The 16413-nt window shown below is 41.5% G+C and overlaps 1 protein-coding gene across 1 annotated transcript in view; it reads right to left on the minus strand.

Moving 5' to 3' along the window:
• Positions 1-9646, minus strand: part of Dixdc1 (DIX domain containing 1) — a 77262-nt gene extending 67616 nt beyond the window's left edge. The window contains exon 1 of the mRNA XM_076846418.1: positions 9401-9646. Coding sequence (XP_076702533.1) covers positions 9401-9460 — 60 coding nt within the window. The 5' untranslated portion in view covers positions 9461-9646. The remainder of the gene's footprint in view (positions 1-9400) is intronic.
• Positions 9647-16413: the final 6767 nt, after the last annotated feature.

Here is a 16413-nt window from a genome sequence, read left to right on the forward strand (position 1 = left end):
CACCAAGAACTCAGCTAAGGCTGGAAACCATGATGCTGTGAGTCAGTCAACCAGCAGTATTACGTGATTTGCTCTAGCAGTGCTCAGCAGGCCTGGTCCAAGAAGGGGTTCATCTAGGGCTGGAAATGGCCAGAGGCCTGATCACCAGGGGAAACGGAGTGAAGGTGATGGTGAAAGTGTAATTACAGTGACTGACTGTGAAGTCTGAGCCAGGGAGAAGAAATTAAAAGAGATCAGATAAGCTGAAAATACAGAGAACAGTAAAGAGAGGACAACTTGGTAGAAAGGGGAAAAAAAAGTTTAATGGAAATGTAGGAGTGTGAAAATTGGGGTTTTGAGCACTGAAGAAGTTTAAGATTTCAGGGATGGAGCCATACTGTGAAGTAAATTACAGGTGTGGCCTGGGTATGTGGTTTTGTTGAAGTGGCATAGAGGGGGACAGTCGCTGCAGCAGAACAGTCCAGGTACTGGGAGGCTAGCCTATTACCATCCTGGATCCTGACATCTTCCAGGGAGAGTGGCAAACTTTAAGGTGCTGAGGATACTTAGTATTCTGCTCAGATTCATGTAACTTGAAACACTGATGAGCAAATCGTCAATTAGACGATTGATTTTTTTAAAAAAGACCCTTAATTGAAGAAAGGTTTTTGACATATCACCATTATATCTCATGGTAACATCTAACAGAACAATCAGAAATAAAAATTTATGTGGTGCAATTTTTACCCACAGGTGAAGGGTTACACTGGGATTGTCTAGGTGTCTACCTCTCCTTTAAAGTCTACTCTGAGGAACCAAACTTGAAGCTGAGTGTCTGTCTTCCCATGGTTGCACTTCTCAACCAAGGGTCGATGAGACCCTTTTCTCAATACAATGCCCGCTGCTGTCTCTGAAAAAACTGACTTGAAGGACAAAGTTGACACTTGTGAGGACCAGCCACACCACAAACATGTTTATCTTAGAAGCAGCCTGTGATGCAAGCCCAGGGCAAGTGCTCTACTGCTTGGTGCTATTGTTTTAACAATAGATCAAGGATTCTCCTTCCACAGCAGATGAAATGCAGCTTTTTCGCAAAAGGCTATTACTCTCCAAGAGTTGAACTAGTTGTTTGTTTTTTCATGTATATTTTTTCTTTTCTTTTCTTTGCACAATATTAGGGATTGAACCCAAGGCCTTGCAAATGCTAGGCAAATACTCCACCTCTGAGCTACTTCCCTGGCTCAATATTTTTTTAAATAATAACTTATGCAAAAGCCAGATATTTTAAATAGGGGAAAGCAGATCTTCTCTGGCTAGGGGAAGGGTGGGGACTCAGAGTGCAGCTTATTCACTCTCTTTTTCTTCCTCCAAGCCATCCTCCAAATCCCCCAACCCACCAACCTCCTCCCCATTCCACCTGTACCCTGGCATCTAAAGCAACTTCTTAAGGGCTTCTTGAAACACAAACACACACACACACACACACAAAAAAAAAAAAAACCTCACTGCATTTTCTTTCCTTCCAGCACTGTCATTTTATAAGTCTATTATTCAGTGAAGACGAAATGCAACAGGTTCACAGAATAAAAATATCTAAAATATTAAGATTATCTGATCATGCCCCTGATTCTTGGTCTGTTTCCAATGACAGCTGGAGAGGCACAGTAAGACCATGACAGATTCCAGCCAGGCCTGTGGCAGAGATATAGCTAACAGCCCTTGGGGTAGCTGCCTGGCTCATACTCACTTCCTCTTCTATGGGAAGATAGTCCTCTGTGTACACAGTGGTGAGCCCCATGACCAGGATGGTAATTAGTACATTACTCCCTCCACTAGCCATAGTTGATTGGTCATAAAACTTAGTTGGTGCCATAAGCCAGGCTGCCCACTCAAGAGTGAAAAGCTATCCATAGTAGAAGGAATAAAGCCACCACGGCAAGTGGAAACAGGTAATAAGCAGGGGGGAGCCATCATGCCAGTGTTTCAGCTCCTACTTTTTACTGTTTCTGAGACTCTGCCCTCTCTATGGTTTAGTTTTTCAGACTTTCCTAGGATTCCATGAGTCAGTAAATTCCACTTCCTATCTCTGCTAATTCAAATTGGGTTCTTGGCATTTGCAACCAAATTAAAAAAAAAAAAATAGGCAAGATAGTTGGTACATACTGTCAGTGGCAGTGTAGAACTAATCTTAGTCCCACCCGAGTTTTATCTCCAACTTGTTCTGCAGAACCTAGAAAGATGCCAGTGTAAGGCAGAATTCTAGAAGGACTAAGTGTTTTTATGGTAACATCTTGAGACAGGCCCCAGGGGAAGGAAAAGGAGACACAGGAAAGTTCTAAGCTATTTGGGCAGGATTTTGGTCTGATGAGACTGGACTTCCCTAAAGTTGAGAGTATTGGTGGTAAAATAAGGCTTGACCAGCATGAAGAGGTCTCTCCAATCCCAGTCTCCATCAGCCTCCTCCAAACACTGCACATAGCCATGTAATTTGAGTTCAAACTCTTTCAGTATAGACAATTCTGTCCATGTTCTTCACTGAGCTGGAAATCTTGACCTTGAAAGCTTTCTTGCTGCCAAACTTTCTGTTTTTCTTTAGGACCTGCCCTTCCTTCCAAACAACTTTGTAAATCTAGCCTCTGTTCTCTATCTTCTCCAAGACTCAAGGTCAAAGAGAATTCCTGCAGGGGATTTGTTTAGAACTGCAAATGCACTGAGTGGGTTTTACTTTAGAAGTCTAAGGGACCTCCTGTTCCTAGTGTAGAAATATCCAAGTCAGCTCTACTGCTTCCTGCTGGCAAACAAGTAAAGCTGGATACTTTTGTGATGTGCTGTGGATAGTTCAGGAGCAGACATGAATGGTACAGGAAGGAATTTAGTTCTACAGTGAAACAAGACACTAGTTTAGAACTCTGAGACCCTCCACAGCAGATATTGCATTGGGGCAGCGGGGGTGTTGCTGAGAAATGAAGGACAGGTTTGAAAACCTAAAGTTATGACTGGCCTAAATTAAGCCAGTTTAAAGAACACAATATTGTATTTCTTTTCTATTAAGTCTTTTTAATTTTTTAAAATTTTAATTTTTGAAAAATTTTTAAATTTTTGAACCGGGAAAAGTTCTTTGTTCATTGTACTTGATGGCTAGTAAGGTAAAAATAAAGTTCACAAGTAAAAATAAGCTTAAATTTCTGCTTTTTCATATGGAACAGGGCTCTTCATATTAGTATTAAGCCCAGAGGTCAAAGCACAATGTATCCAAAAGTGAAGAGCTAAGGATTTTCTGAAAGACAGCTTCTTATTATAGTTGAGGTATTAAGTATCCCCCAAAAGCTCACGCATGAGACAATGCAAGAACATTCAGAGGTGAAATGATTGGATTCTGAGATCCTTAACACAATAAATTAATCCCTTGATGGGATTAACTGAATGGTAACTAAAGGCAGGTAGGATGTGGCCAGAGCAGGAGGGCATTGGGAATATACCTTTGGGATGTATATTTTATATCTGGCAAGTGAAGTGCCCTCCACCTTCTTTTTGATCATCTTGTGAATAGCTTCCCTCTGTCACACTCTTCTGTCATGACTTCTACCTTACCTCCAGCCCTGAGGAACAAGCTGGCTGTCTATGGACTGAGACCTCTGAAAAACTTTTCCTCCTCTAAAATTGTTCTTGTCAGGTTTTTTAGTCACAGCAGGAAAAAAAAAAAAAAAAAAAAAGCTGACTAAAACACATCTCCTTACCTTACTTTTTAAAATTATTATTTTAAGTTCCCTAAACACTTTCTGTTCCTTCCTGAGTACATGTTACAAGGAAAGTGCTCAATAAATGCATGAGAATGAAGGAAGGAAGGAATGAGGTATCTCTATAGTCTTGGCTGTTCCTTATCCTAGAAAAAGGACATAGAGCCCAACATTAGGACTTTGACATTGGTCCTCTATCCCCCTACCACACCTAGCCACTGAAGGTTATATCCATAACCACTTCAATGGGAACTAGTTTAGGGATATCAAACACAGAAATGCTTTAAGGAAAGTGATGGTTTAACTTTTGGTCCTTACAACCCAGAGAACAATGCCTGTTTTAGCAGATGAAGCATTTTACATGTTCCCCAGACCCTCTAAACTGCCTGGGAGAATGGCATCCGGCTACAGTGCCCTATCACTGCTCCACAAGCCTGGCCAGCTCATCACTCAGCACGAAGAACACAAAGCTGCCTGATAGCCTGTGGCCAAGGAGCATCTGTTAAACTGGCATTGACTCCTTTGGGAACAAAGCCAATGAGCCAAGGCGGGGAGAGGAGAAATTAGGATTTAAAAAAAAAAAAAGGAGGCGGCTGAGGGGTGGTGCTTTGTTAATATTAAAAACTTAACAGGCCGTTAATTTCTACAGCAAAGCAGAGGAATTCGTTGTGGAAATGTCTGAAAGGCTCTAGCTGGCTCAATGTTGCAATGCTACTCCACAGAAGGCATGAGGCACTCAGGAGGGATGTTGGCGGCAGCTGCTCCACCTGCCAATCCTTTTTCTCACTCAATGTTCCCCTTATGGGGATAAAGCCAGATAATGGCTTTTCCTGTCTTTCTCAGAAACATCCAAGTTGATGAGTTTGTTTTTTTTTTTTTTTTTTTCTTCCTTGAGGTAGGATCTCATCTCAAATTAGACTCAAGTGATTCTCCTGCATCAGCCTCCTAAACAGCTGGGACCCCAGTTGTGTATCACCATGGCTGGCCAAGCAGATAAATCTTAATGTGGGATTTCAATTTCTACTTTTCTGCTAAGAGGAAAATTGGTAGGGAAGATCTGCCAAGCCATATGTTCAAAATGTTAAGACTCAGACAACTGATTTCCTGTCGACTAACCTTTTCATAAACTATTCCCACAAATTTCAGCCTCTCAGAACATTCACGACACAGTTTGATATGGGTTTCACTCTTCCTCACAAACAAGATATCTATATGACCACAATTTTCCCAAGTATGATACTTTGAACATTTACTTTTTTATCTTTATTGGCTTGTGAGCTTCATTAGGGCACAGACTTTGTTATTTGACTTCTATTTCTAGAGCCTGGCACAGTGCCTGGCAAGCATAGTAATTCATCCAATGTCTGGTGAATGACTGCTTACATGCAAATGCCAGACAAGGAGGAAAAACATCTGGGCTCAGTGAACAAGAAGGTTGGTAAATATTTGGTGCTTTTTCTACATTAACTACATGATATCTCCACAATCTCCCACAAACATTAGTTTTTATAACATTTATCATAGTGAGCATCCTATTATGATTTTTCTAGTTCCTTGAAAGCAGGAACTGGGTATTTTCAATTATTTTACCTATTCCCTCACCCAATCAATAAATGACTTAATACCTAAATGAATGAATGATGCACATCTGATTCACAACAATGAATGCTTTTGACCAAACCATATTACAATCTCAGGTCCATTAAAATCTTCTCACAAGCACCAGTCTTCCTTCTTTTTTCATTTTTTTTCCCCTTTCTCCCAGTACTGAGGATTAAACTCAGGGCCTCATACATGATAGGCAAGTGCTCTACCACTAAGCTACACCTCAAGCCCCTTTATTTTTTAATTTTATTTTGAGACAGCATCCTGGTAAGTTTTCCAACCTGGTTTCAAACTTGCAGTCCTCCTGACTCAGCCTCCTGAGTAGCTGAGATTATAGGTGTGTGCCATTGCATCCACCCAAAGTCTGTTATAGAAAGTTCAGTCCTTAGATTGGGTGTGGTGGAAATGTAGAAAAAGCACCAACTATAATCCTAGCTACTTAGTAGACTGAGACAGGAGTATCGCAAGTTTGAGGCCAACCTCAGCAATTTAGTGAAACCCTGTCTCAAAATGAAAAATAAAAAGCTTCAATCCCTAATACCAAAAGAAGGAGGAGGAGGAGGAGGAGGAGGAGGAGGAGGAGGAGGAGGAGGAGGAGAAGAAAGGAAGGAAGGAAGGAAGGAAGGAAGGGAGGGAGGGAAAAGAACAAGACAAAAAAGGTGGGGACAAGTTCAGTCCTTAGAAAAACACTGGGCATAAATTCGTGTTGGCATATAAAACAATGTTCATATAACACCACCAATATCAAGTGCCATAGAAATCAAATAACATTGAGGCAGATGCAAAACTGGGAAAGTGTGAACTACAGAAACAAAATAAAACTGTGCCCAGCTCTCCAAAAGGGAGCTGGGCACAGTGAAAGCTGGGCACAGTGGTGCCCACCTGTAATCCCCAGAGACTGAGACAGGAAGATTGAGAGTTTGAGGCCAGTCTCAGCAACTTAGTGAAGCTCTAAGCAACTTAGTGAAGCTCTAAGCAACTTAGTGAGACCCTGTCTTAAAATATAAAATATAAAGGGCTATGGATGTGGCTCAGTGGTTAAGCATCTCTGGGTTCAACCCCTAGTACTCTCTCCAAAAAAAGTAGAAAATCCAAAACAGAGGATAGGGTGGTTTGCAGAATGCAGAAGTACCTAAAACTTGTGGCTAATTTGGTGAAAATTAACCATGTCAATAAAAGAGATTGCACTGACATCAATGACATGGATCTATTCTGAGTTGCCTGGCATATAGAGGCCAGGGATCTATGCAGGAAATGTGAGAGAAGAAAATTCTATCATGCATAGTTATACATAGTGGCATGTGATTTGAGAGCAGAGATCAACAGTGGGTAGAGGAAAGCTTTGATTCAGAGGGCAGGGTTTCTCTCTGCTGCAGGGTTTCCTTATAATTACCAATTAGGGTCATAGCTCTGTTTCCTGTGGCAGTTTTTTTCCACCACAGAGAATGAGGTCAGAGCCCTAACCACATAGATCTATAATGCATCTAGGTGATGAAGAATAGCTTCAAATATACTTGGATCATTCCCAGGAGATAGCTGGATACATGTGTGGTATTCTTAGCCTCAGTAGAAAGAGTTTCTCAAAGGAATTAAAGTGTATTCTGACATTTTTAAATCTCCATTTACATCCTTACATGATGCTAACATTTATATGACTCTTAACAAAAGAGACTGAATATTACTGGATTTAGCAACCTACAGGATGGAGTAGGTCAAACAGGGCCCCACGACTCTTAAGTTACCAATCACACCATTATTCAGTAGCACTAAGTGTGATACTATATGTGCACATTTAACAAAATTTATTGTATACATGAAAGAATTACTTAGAGAATATTCACCATTCAAGATTAACAAATCACTATTATTTAGATGATGTCAATTTTTTCAGAGAAATTAAAAGCATGCATTCAATTTCACAGTTTAAATTTACTAACTGAAAGGAAAGAGATGTTGGGGCTGAGGTTGTGGCTCAGTGGTAGAGTGCTCACCAAGTATGCATGAGGCACTGGCGCTCAGCACCACATAAAAATAAAATAAAGATATTGTGTCCCCCTAAAACTAAAAAGTAAATATTAAAAAAAAGAAGGGAATAGATGTATATTAGTCTAAAGAGGGGTGGAGTAAAGTTTACAGGATGAGTAGAAAAATCAAATATCAGAGAGGGAAAAGAGACATTATTGCATTATTCTCAAGATGAATTAATTATAAAGTTAACTGGAGGTTTTATGAAAACTCCATTACCACCACAGAAAGAACTCTACTGCTCCCCTTTTCCCTTGTTTTGCAAAAATTGGAGATCAGGGAAAGTAAGAAAAGATAGTCAATTTTCTTGGTTTACATGGTTCTTCAGCTAAAAGGTTTAGAAATGAAAATGAGCAGAAAGCAGACCAGGACTGGCTTTGGGTGGTTCCTCCTCTTAGTGGGTCCAAATACCTGGGAGCTGCATTAAAATAAAAACAGGAAACAGGGAGAGGCATGAGAGGACCAATGGAGCTTCTGCCATGATTGGTGAATGAGTCAGACCTATGCAACTAAGGACCAGGGGAGGCCCAAAGACAGAGAAAGAGAAAAAAGGAACCAGGAATACCAGAAGCTGAAAGAGTTAGGCTTCCTGGCTCTTGGGTTTAAACTCCCAGTCTGTAGCTCTTTGTTAACAATCCCCTTACATGTGTTCAGACAGAAATAATGCAAGGATGAGGAGCCCTACAGTGCAGGCCAGATGCAAGTTCTGCCCATTAATGAAGGCTGCAATACACCTCAGCCAAAGGAAAATTCCAGCTTAGTTGGTTAGGCTGGGACAGCATTTCCTCTGTGTCAGGAACAAGGTTGGGACAGAGGGGCCAGGACTGGGGAAGGTTTTGAGGCAGGTCAGGCTGCAGGGCTTCTTAATTAGAAACAGGAATCAAGGAAAGAGCCTGTGGTGCAGCTGCAGGAAGAAAATCTTATACACAAATTCATGAGACTAGTTACTTTTGGGGAAAAGGCTGGGATGGAGAGTGGGGTGGCCAAAGGCACTTTAGCCTTGTCCTTAATGTTCACATTTAAGAAAAGAATAGGAATAAGCAGGTAGAGCAGTGGTATAGCACACACTTAGCCTGTGTGAGGCCTTAGGTTCAATATGCAGCACCAACCAAGAGAAGAGAATGCATTCATATGTTATATGACTGAAAACTGATTTAAAAAAAAAAACAACTTGAATTTAAGAAAGAAAGGAAGAAAGTGAGAAAGGGAAAGAAAAGGAGAAGGAGAAAGGAAGGCACAATTAACAGATTAAGGTCTTCATGGATGCTGGGCTAAGAACACCAACCCAAGAAGGTGGAGTTCCAAAACAAGGGAAAATGGCAAGGGATAAAGGTCTCAAATCAGAATCGCCTGGGTCACAGGAGAATCGGATGGAAGAGACAACAGAATTGTGAGATAAAACATGTAAGGGGACAATGACCCTTGATTAGCCCTAGCCCATCCTGACAGAGTGAGGCCCCCATAATGGCTCTCACAGAAGAATGCTGGTTCCCTGAACTGGGCCCAGCTCCTCATTCAACCATGTCCTCAGTTATGGAAAAACCTACTGCCCTGTATTCAAGAGATTCAAATGTGGAGAACGCCTTCCTGTGAACCATCTGCAGTCTCCTGCCCTCTCTCAAACTTTCTACCAATGCTATGGCACCCCACCCCTCTCTTGGCTCAACTGGTTAGCTCCTGAAATAGAAATGGGCACCTCTGCCATATATTCATGGTTTCCCCGAGGATTTCCCTCGGGAGAATCCGGGGGAGGGTGGAGACCACCTTTTCTGGAAGAAGATGACTTCAGAATCTGTGGTCCTGTCCTATGGGCTCAGGTAAGTGAGCAGGGAAGGTCACCGCCTAGTTTAGCAGGAGGCCAGCAGCCCTTTTGATTTCTACCGGTTCATCCATCCACACCGCACCCACCACCTTTGCGCCCCTAAGGTTCTGTGGACGATTTGCTGCTGGGGTCTCTGAGAAGATGGGGACCAAGAAGTACCCTTTCCGAGATTAGGCGGGAGGCGAGGGGTGGGGGGAGGGGAACTGGGGAGTGGGAGGAGCAGGACAGTTACCTCATTGAAGCCCTCCTGCAGGACGTCCAGTAAGTTCCCACGGGTCAAGCAGGCTAGCATTGTTCCTGCCGGGGGCTCCCCAGGCGGGGTCTCCAGCCGGGCGGCTGTCGCCGCCGCCTCCTCCCTCTGCACACAAAGGCTCTCAGCTCAGCTCATTGGGATCTCTCTGGAGTCCCGCATGCCACTTACTGGAAACCTAGACCCGAGCCAAACTAGAGGTTTGCACTGGGCATGCTCACGCGGGGGCCTCTGTCGGAGGGGCCAGGCGCCGCCGTGGTTCCTATAGAAACAGCTGGGCCCGCACTGGATGAAGGGGCTGCAAGCGGGCGGCCCCAGGCCCGGCGTTCGTGCGGGGAGCCCGCGGGCGCGCAGGCGGGCAGGCTAACGTGTGCGTGCGCGCGTCTCTCTCTCTCTCTCTCTCTCTCTCTCTCTCTCTCTCTCTCTCTCTCTCTCTCTCTCTCTCTCTCTCTCTCTCTCTCTCTCTCTCACACACACACACACACACACACACACACACACACACGCTCTCACTCCGGGCGGTGGGATGGGCGTTTGTGGGTGCGCTGCAAACCCGGACACACACCAGTTTTGCAGGCAGGGGTGCCGGTATCCGCGCGCGCTTTGCGTGCATTCAGTCTTACACGTACACCCGCCGACACACAGGCGGGCGTGCCAGTGTGCGCATATGCTTGCAATCACACAAACGCGCACACACCAAGCTTGCAGTTGGTGTGTTGGCGAGAGCATGCATTGTATACACACACACACACACACACACACACACACTGCTGGTTTAAGGCCGCAAGCACCCCACCACATTCACAAGGTGGGTGGGAAAGGGAATGAATCAGAGCAAACAGCAACCTTTTTTCCATGTGGCAGTACAGTGAGGCTAGGCTAAAATAAGAGGAAGCAGAAAGGAGAGGAAGAAAAAAAATAAAGAGGGATTAAAGAACTTTGGGTAGTGACGCTAATTGTAACATATTTAACAGGCCGGTGCTAAACAAATCACAGGATCACAGCAAAAGCATCAGTAAACAAGCATGACTAAGGCTTAACCAAAATGTGTTTCTTCTTTCTTTTAAAGATAAACTGCTAAAATTTAAAACCCACCTTGGGCTCAGTGGCGCATTCCAGTAATCCCAATGACCGAGGAGGCTGAGGGAGGAGGATATAAGTTACAGGACAACCTCAGGAATTTAGTGAGGTCTTAAGCAATTTAACAGGAACTTGTTTCAAATTTTAAAATAAAAAGGGGCTGGGACCATAGCTCAGAGGTAAAGTGCCCCTGGGTTTGATACCCAGTATCCAAAAGAAAGAAAGAAAACCCATACTTATTATTGAGGGGTTTTTTTTTAATAAATAGGTTTTAATTAAAATAAAAAATCAAAAAACGCCCTGGTGCATTTAAAAGAGTTAAAACCTTCCACAAGGGAAACAGAACTATTCCCCTCTGTTTCTAGGTTATTCAGGCCACAGCCTTGATTATTTATTTTGAAGAACATTAATCATTTGCATGTTCAGTGCAAACTTATTTTTATAGAAAAACAGGAAGCTGATTGAATGCCCATCTTACATTCCACCTTACCATCCCAGATAGAGGGGAAAGGTTTACACAGCTTGTGAAGACTTAAAGAGAGGTCTGGGACTGTAGGTCAGTAGTAGGGCGCCAGCCTCACATGTGTGAGGCACTGGGTTCGTTCCTCAGCACCACGTTAAAAAAATAAATAAAGATATTGTGTCCACATACAGCTAACAAATATATATTTAAAAAATATATAAGAGAAATTCAGGGCCAGGCCCTGGGACACAGCTGGTCAGTGACTGGCAGCTCAAGAAGCTAGGACTCAGCTGGGTGTGGTGGTGCACGCCTGTAACCCCAGCTATGTGGGATGGGGAGTTGAGGGGACAGGCAGGAAGATCACAAGTTTGAGGCCAGCCTGGGAAACCCTGTCCTAGAATTTTAAAAGAAAAAAAAAAAGGCCAGGGATGTAGCCTAGTGGTTGAGTACTTGTCTAGAATGTGAGAGGCCCCAAGTTCAATCTCCAATACTATCAAGAAAAAAAAAAAAAAAAAAAAACTCTACACATGACTTTCCAGAATGCCAGATTCCCTCCTCAAACCCCCATAGTATCTTAGCAAGAACACTCAGTAATGAGTCTTATTCAACCTAATGACTTCCTCTTCAGGTCACTAAGGAAAAAAAAAAAAAATACTGGAGCAGCCAGATTAGCAATATCTTGTCTGAATGTCTGTTAAACACAAAAATGCTTCTGGAAAAATACACAGAAGCAGGAAGCATAGAGCCAGCACAGGTGTTGAGCAGCTGCTGTAGGTTAAATGTTGTAGACTCAATTCTGGATAAGACTAGGAAAAGCTGATACCAAATCAAACTGAGCGTGAGCTACCATTTATAGTCAGATGGAGAGTTTTAACTGGCTAGAATTCCCTGCACCATAATGCCAATTTGTGGTGTAATACCATACCTATGGTAATGCAATGCAGACCTTTATAAAGATAAGTATGAAATTTCCAATTCCACAGAATTGCATGCAACACATTAACATGCATAAAGATGTGAAACCAAAGCAACCAGTTGGTGGTTACATGGTAGAGAATTCTGATTGGTTAAGAGCCCATCATGCTTTGGACAGAAAATACTCAAGACACTGAGGCTTACTGACAATTATCTATGCCAAGAAATCTCTGTTTTTCAAACTTAAGTTTTGTCAAAGTAAGACCTATTAGCTCAAAGCTTTGGGAGAAGGACTTATTAAGTAACTGAATTTTGGCTCAACTCCCTTATTTCACATAAAAAGGAATCAAAGCTAAGAGAGGTGCTCACAGTCATTCAGCAAGCCAATATGGGAGCTAAGATCTGAATCAAAGGCCTTGGAGCCTGACCCTGTGCATGGCCTTTCACATCATGCTAGAGAAATTAAGAGAGCATTGAAGTGACTTGATAAAAGATTTATTATAGGGAATATGGTTCAAGGTTGCACTATTTCCTGAAAGTCTGTAACTTTATCATTCACATATTCTAGAACTTTCCATGAAAATGGAAATGTTCTATATCCACACTGTCTAATACAGTAGCTACTGGGCACATGTAGCTACTGAACACTTGAAATGGGTCTAAGGGCAACTGTGAAACAAAAATTCTTAATGGTATTTAATTTTAATTCATTTAAGAGTAGATAGTCTGATTTTAAAATATTGTTTCATTGTCTCTACACAACTATTGAAATGTTCCAAAAACACATTAATTCATATATGGTCAGCCTTTCACACTTGGAAGAAGCACAAAATCCCGTAGGACCGTATGATGTCTTTTTTTTTCTTTCGGAAGATATGTTCACTATACTTATCATGATCTGTCTTAGAAGTGAACCAAGAACTAAGCATTAGCTCTAAGCAACACTAAAATTTATTATTTCATTATCCCTATGCTCCTGTTGTGATAGCAACACAAGAGTTGGGAAAATAAGTGGGTTAGCTGAAAGAACTAGGATAACTGGGGCAATGATCAACATCATGTAGTCCCTGTTATGTGGGAAAACTGCAAGCAGTCTGGTTAGCTGGAACCACTCCCACTGCTGCAGGCCTGTCATTCACTCTGCCTGGGAGAAGCCAAGAATTGCCCCAAACTGCTTTCTGCATATCTCTGCCATGCTATTTGATTTCTGAACTTATATCTGGTCTCCTCAGTCCTGCATTATTTTGGCAATAATGACAAACACTTCCCCCACAAACTAAAAACTACCCAAATATCTAATATAATAGTAATACAGCAAGTTAAAATTTCACTATGTGCCAAGTCCTATACTAAGCACAAATATGTATATATTTTTTGGGAGGTCACTATTTCCATAATATGTGTGTGTGTGTGTGTGTGTGTGTATGTGTGTGTGTGTGTCTAAAATATGAAGGACAAGAAGTTTGAAAGCTAAGTAATTTACTCCAGGTGCAATAGCTACTAAATGGTGAAGCCAAATTCCAGGCTTTTAACCATTATATAGTACTTTTTACAGGATGCTTGCTACATAAAAAGTACTCAATAAATGAATGAATGAGTAATGAATGAACCAATGTACAGTTACCAAACACATCCATTAACCCTTCTATTAATAAATATATTAACATGTTTCCCTAAGTATGACTTTAAGCCTTAAACAAAGCTGTCATTTGGTGAAAATATTGCCTGTGACTTCTTTCTGAGTAAAAGATGTGTGAAATTCACACCTATGAGAAATTTAACATATCTATAATGGGCAATAATTCATGACCATAAAGAAGCAAAAAGGCAGTTTCAATAAACAAATAATTAAAATTATCAATGAAAATATATTAAATGACCTTCTGAAACAATTTCTTCATCATTCTTCTGTTTTCTCATATTAGCTGAATTCCTTGAGAGTAATGTGTTTACAACTTCTATTACATTTACATTCAGAGGTATCAGCAAAGACCTACAAAAAGACTCATACCTGCCAGCAAAGATTATGAATAGTCCTGGCTCCTAGACTGTGTATTTGTTTGTTTATTTATGTATGTCTTGCAGTGCTGGGAATCAAACCTAGGGCCTCTCACATGCTAGGCAAGCACTCTACCGCTGGGCTATACCCCCACCCTAAACTGTTCCCTTTGTCTCCAGACTTTTCCATCTGCCAGTCCACATTCATCTAAATCTTTCTTAGACAATACATTCTCTTTGCTGCTCTATATCTTCAAACACTCATTTTCCCTAGTATATCAATAAATTCTTTGTGCTCAACTCTTAAGGCCTCCCCCAGAACATTCTGTTCAGGTTTTAGAGCTCCTCACTATCTCACAGTTTCACCAAGCTCATTTTCACCTCCATTCCTCTGCCAGGAATGCCTCACACTCCTTCAGTTACCCAAATCATCGCTATGCCTACCTAGTTCGAGTTTCATTTTTTCCATGAATCTCCTCTGACCACTGGGTTTATTTGCAGTGCTGGAGATCAGACTCAGATTTCATACATGATAGGTGAGCACTCACTACTACTGAGTCACTCTTGATTTTGATCTCTGGTCACTCTTTTTTGGGGGAGGGGTACCAGGGATTGAACTCAGGGGCACTCAACCACTGAGCCACATCACTAGCCCTATTTTGGATTTTATTTAGAGACAGAGTCTCACTGAGTTGCTTAGTGCCTCGCTTTTGCTGAGGCTGGTTTTGAAGTTGCCATCCTTCTGCCTCAGTCTCCTGAGCCACTGGGATTACAGACGTGCGATTCTAGTGTGCATCGCTGTGCCTGGCTTCTGGGCACTCTTTGATTTTGATCTGTCTCAAACACTAGTTTCCCAGATGATCTCTTGCTCACTTCTGCTCCTCCTTCAGGCCTCAAATGTAACTTTATTCATTCAGCTTTCTCTTACCTCTTTCTTTGTTTCCTTTTTTTTTTTTTTTTTTTTTGTTTAATTTTCATTACAGTTTTCATAGTGTAGACAGTTCCACTATAAAGATATGCCTAAAACCCAAAGGATTTTCTGTAAAAAGTCTTACCACTATATTGGTAAAATTGTTTGTTCATTTCATCCATTATCAGCCTTCCCCTGCAAACTAGTGAGGGCAAGGAATTTTATAAGTTTTATTATTGATTTATCCCCAGAACCAAGAATATTGTCTGGCACATAGAGTATGTACTGAATGAATGAATCTTCCTCTTTTTTTAATATCTAGCATGTTCTTTTTTTTTTTAAGAGAGAGGGAGAGAGAGAAAGAGAGAGAGAGAGAGAGAGAGAGAGAGAAAGAGAGAGAATTTTTAATATTTATTTTTTAGTTTTCGGCGGACACAACATCTTTGTTTGTATGTGGTGCTGAGGATCGAACCCGGGCCACAAGCATGCCAGGCGAGTGCGCTACCGCTTGAGCCACATCCCCAGCCCTAGCATGTTCAATACTGTATCATTTAGCATTTAATTACAGTTAATTTAGGACTATAGATCTTTCTCTCCCTCTCTCTTTGGGCTTTTTGTTTGTTTTGTTGTTGTTATTTGTATTTGTTGTTGTTGTTGTTCTTTTGCTTTGCTGGCAATACAACCCAGGGCCTCATGCACACTAAGCAAGTACTCTACTAATGAGCTACACCACCAGTCCTTTTTGTCTCTTTAACTGTATTCTCAAGTCAAATATAATTTTTGATGTCCTGATATATTTTTGTCTTCTTTGTCCATGTTTTATTTTATTAAACATTCATTAAATATAGGTTGAGCACCTATGTCATATGCCAGAGGTCCTATTCTTTTAGCAAAAAGTTGAAGAACTAACAAGTACACATACATTTGCACATAATACATAAAGGGTAGAAATAAGACCAGAAGAAAGTATAGTAAAAGGAGGACAAGTAAAACTAAGAACCCAACATTAGGACAGAGGAACAGAGTGCATAGGGTGAATGTGACAGACCAAGGGTAGAAGAAAGAAAGTGAGACAGAATAGTGAGAGACTAAGACACTGCCAAAGTAATCACCAGATGGTAAGGCTTAATATAAACTGCACCAAAGCAAATATGCAAATATATTCTACATGAATTTTTAAAATTCACATTTCAAGTTATCTGCTAGCTATCCTGTGGATAAAAATTGGATCAAGATAGCGACATCTGGTGGACATTTTAGAAGTGACCCTGGAGTTTCTCTACAATGAAAACACCATAAATACCCCCATGCTTCTACACTGACAATCATAATGTGTTAGGGCTCCACATTACAAGAGTAGCCAATGTTACTTTATATGTTTGATCTTTCTTTTTGTGTGTGTAGGGGGAGATATTAGGGATTGAACACAGATCACTGAGCACATCCCCAACACTATTTTGTGTTTTATTTGGAGACAGGGTCTCACTGAGTTGCTTAGCAACTGGCTTTGCTGAAGCCAGCTTTGAACTCTAGATCCTCCTGCCTCAGCTTCCAAAGCTGCACGATTACAGGCATGAGCTATCGCACCTGGCTATGTTTGATCTTTCTATCTCCCAATTGACTTCCAAC

The sequence above is a fragment of the Callospermophilus lateralis genome, chromosome 2, assembly GCF_048772815.1.
Source record: "Callospermophilus lateralis isolate mCalLat2 chromosome 2, mCalLat2.hap1, whole genome shotgun sequence".
Taxonomy (NCBI): Eukaryota; Metazoa; Chordata; class Mammalia; order Rodentia; family Sciuridae; genus Callospermophilus; species Callospermophilus lateralis.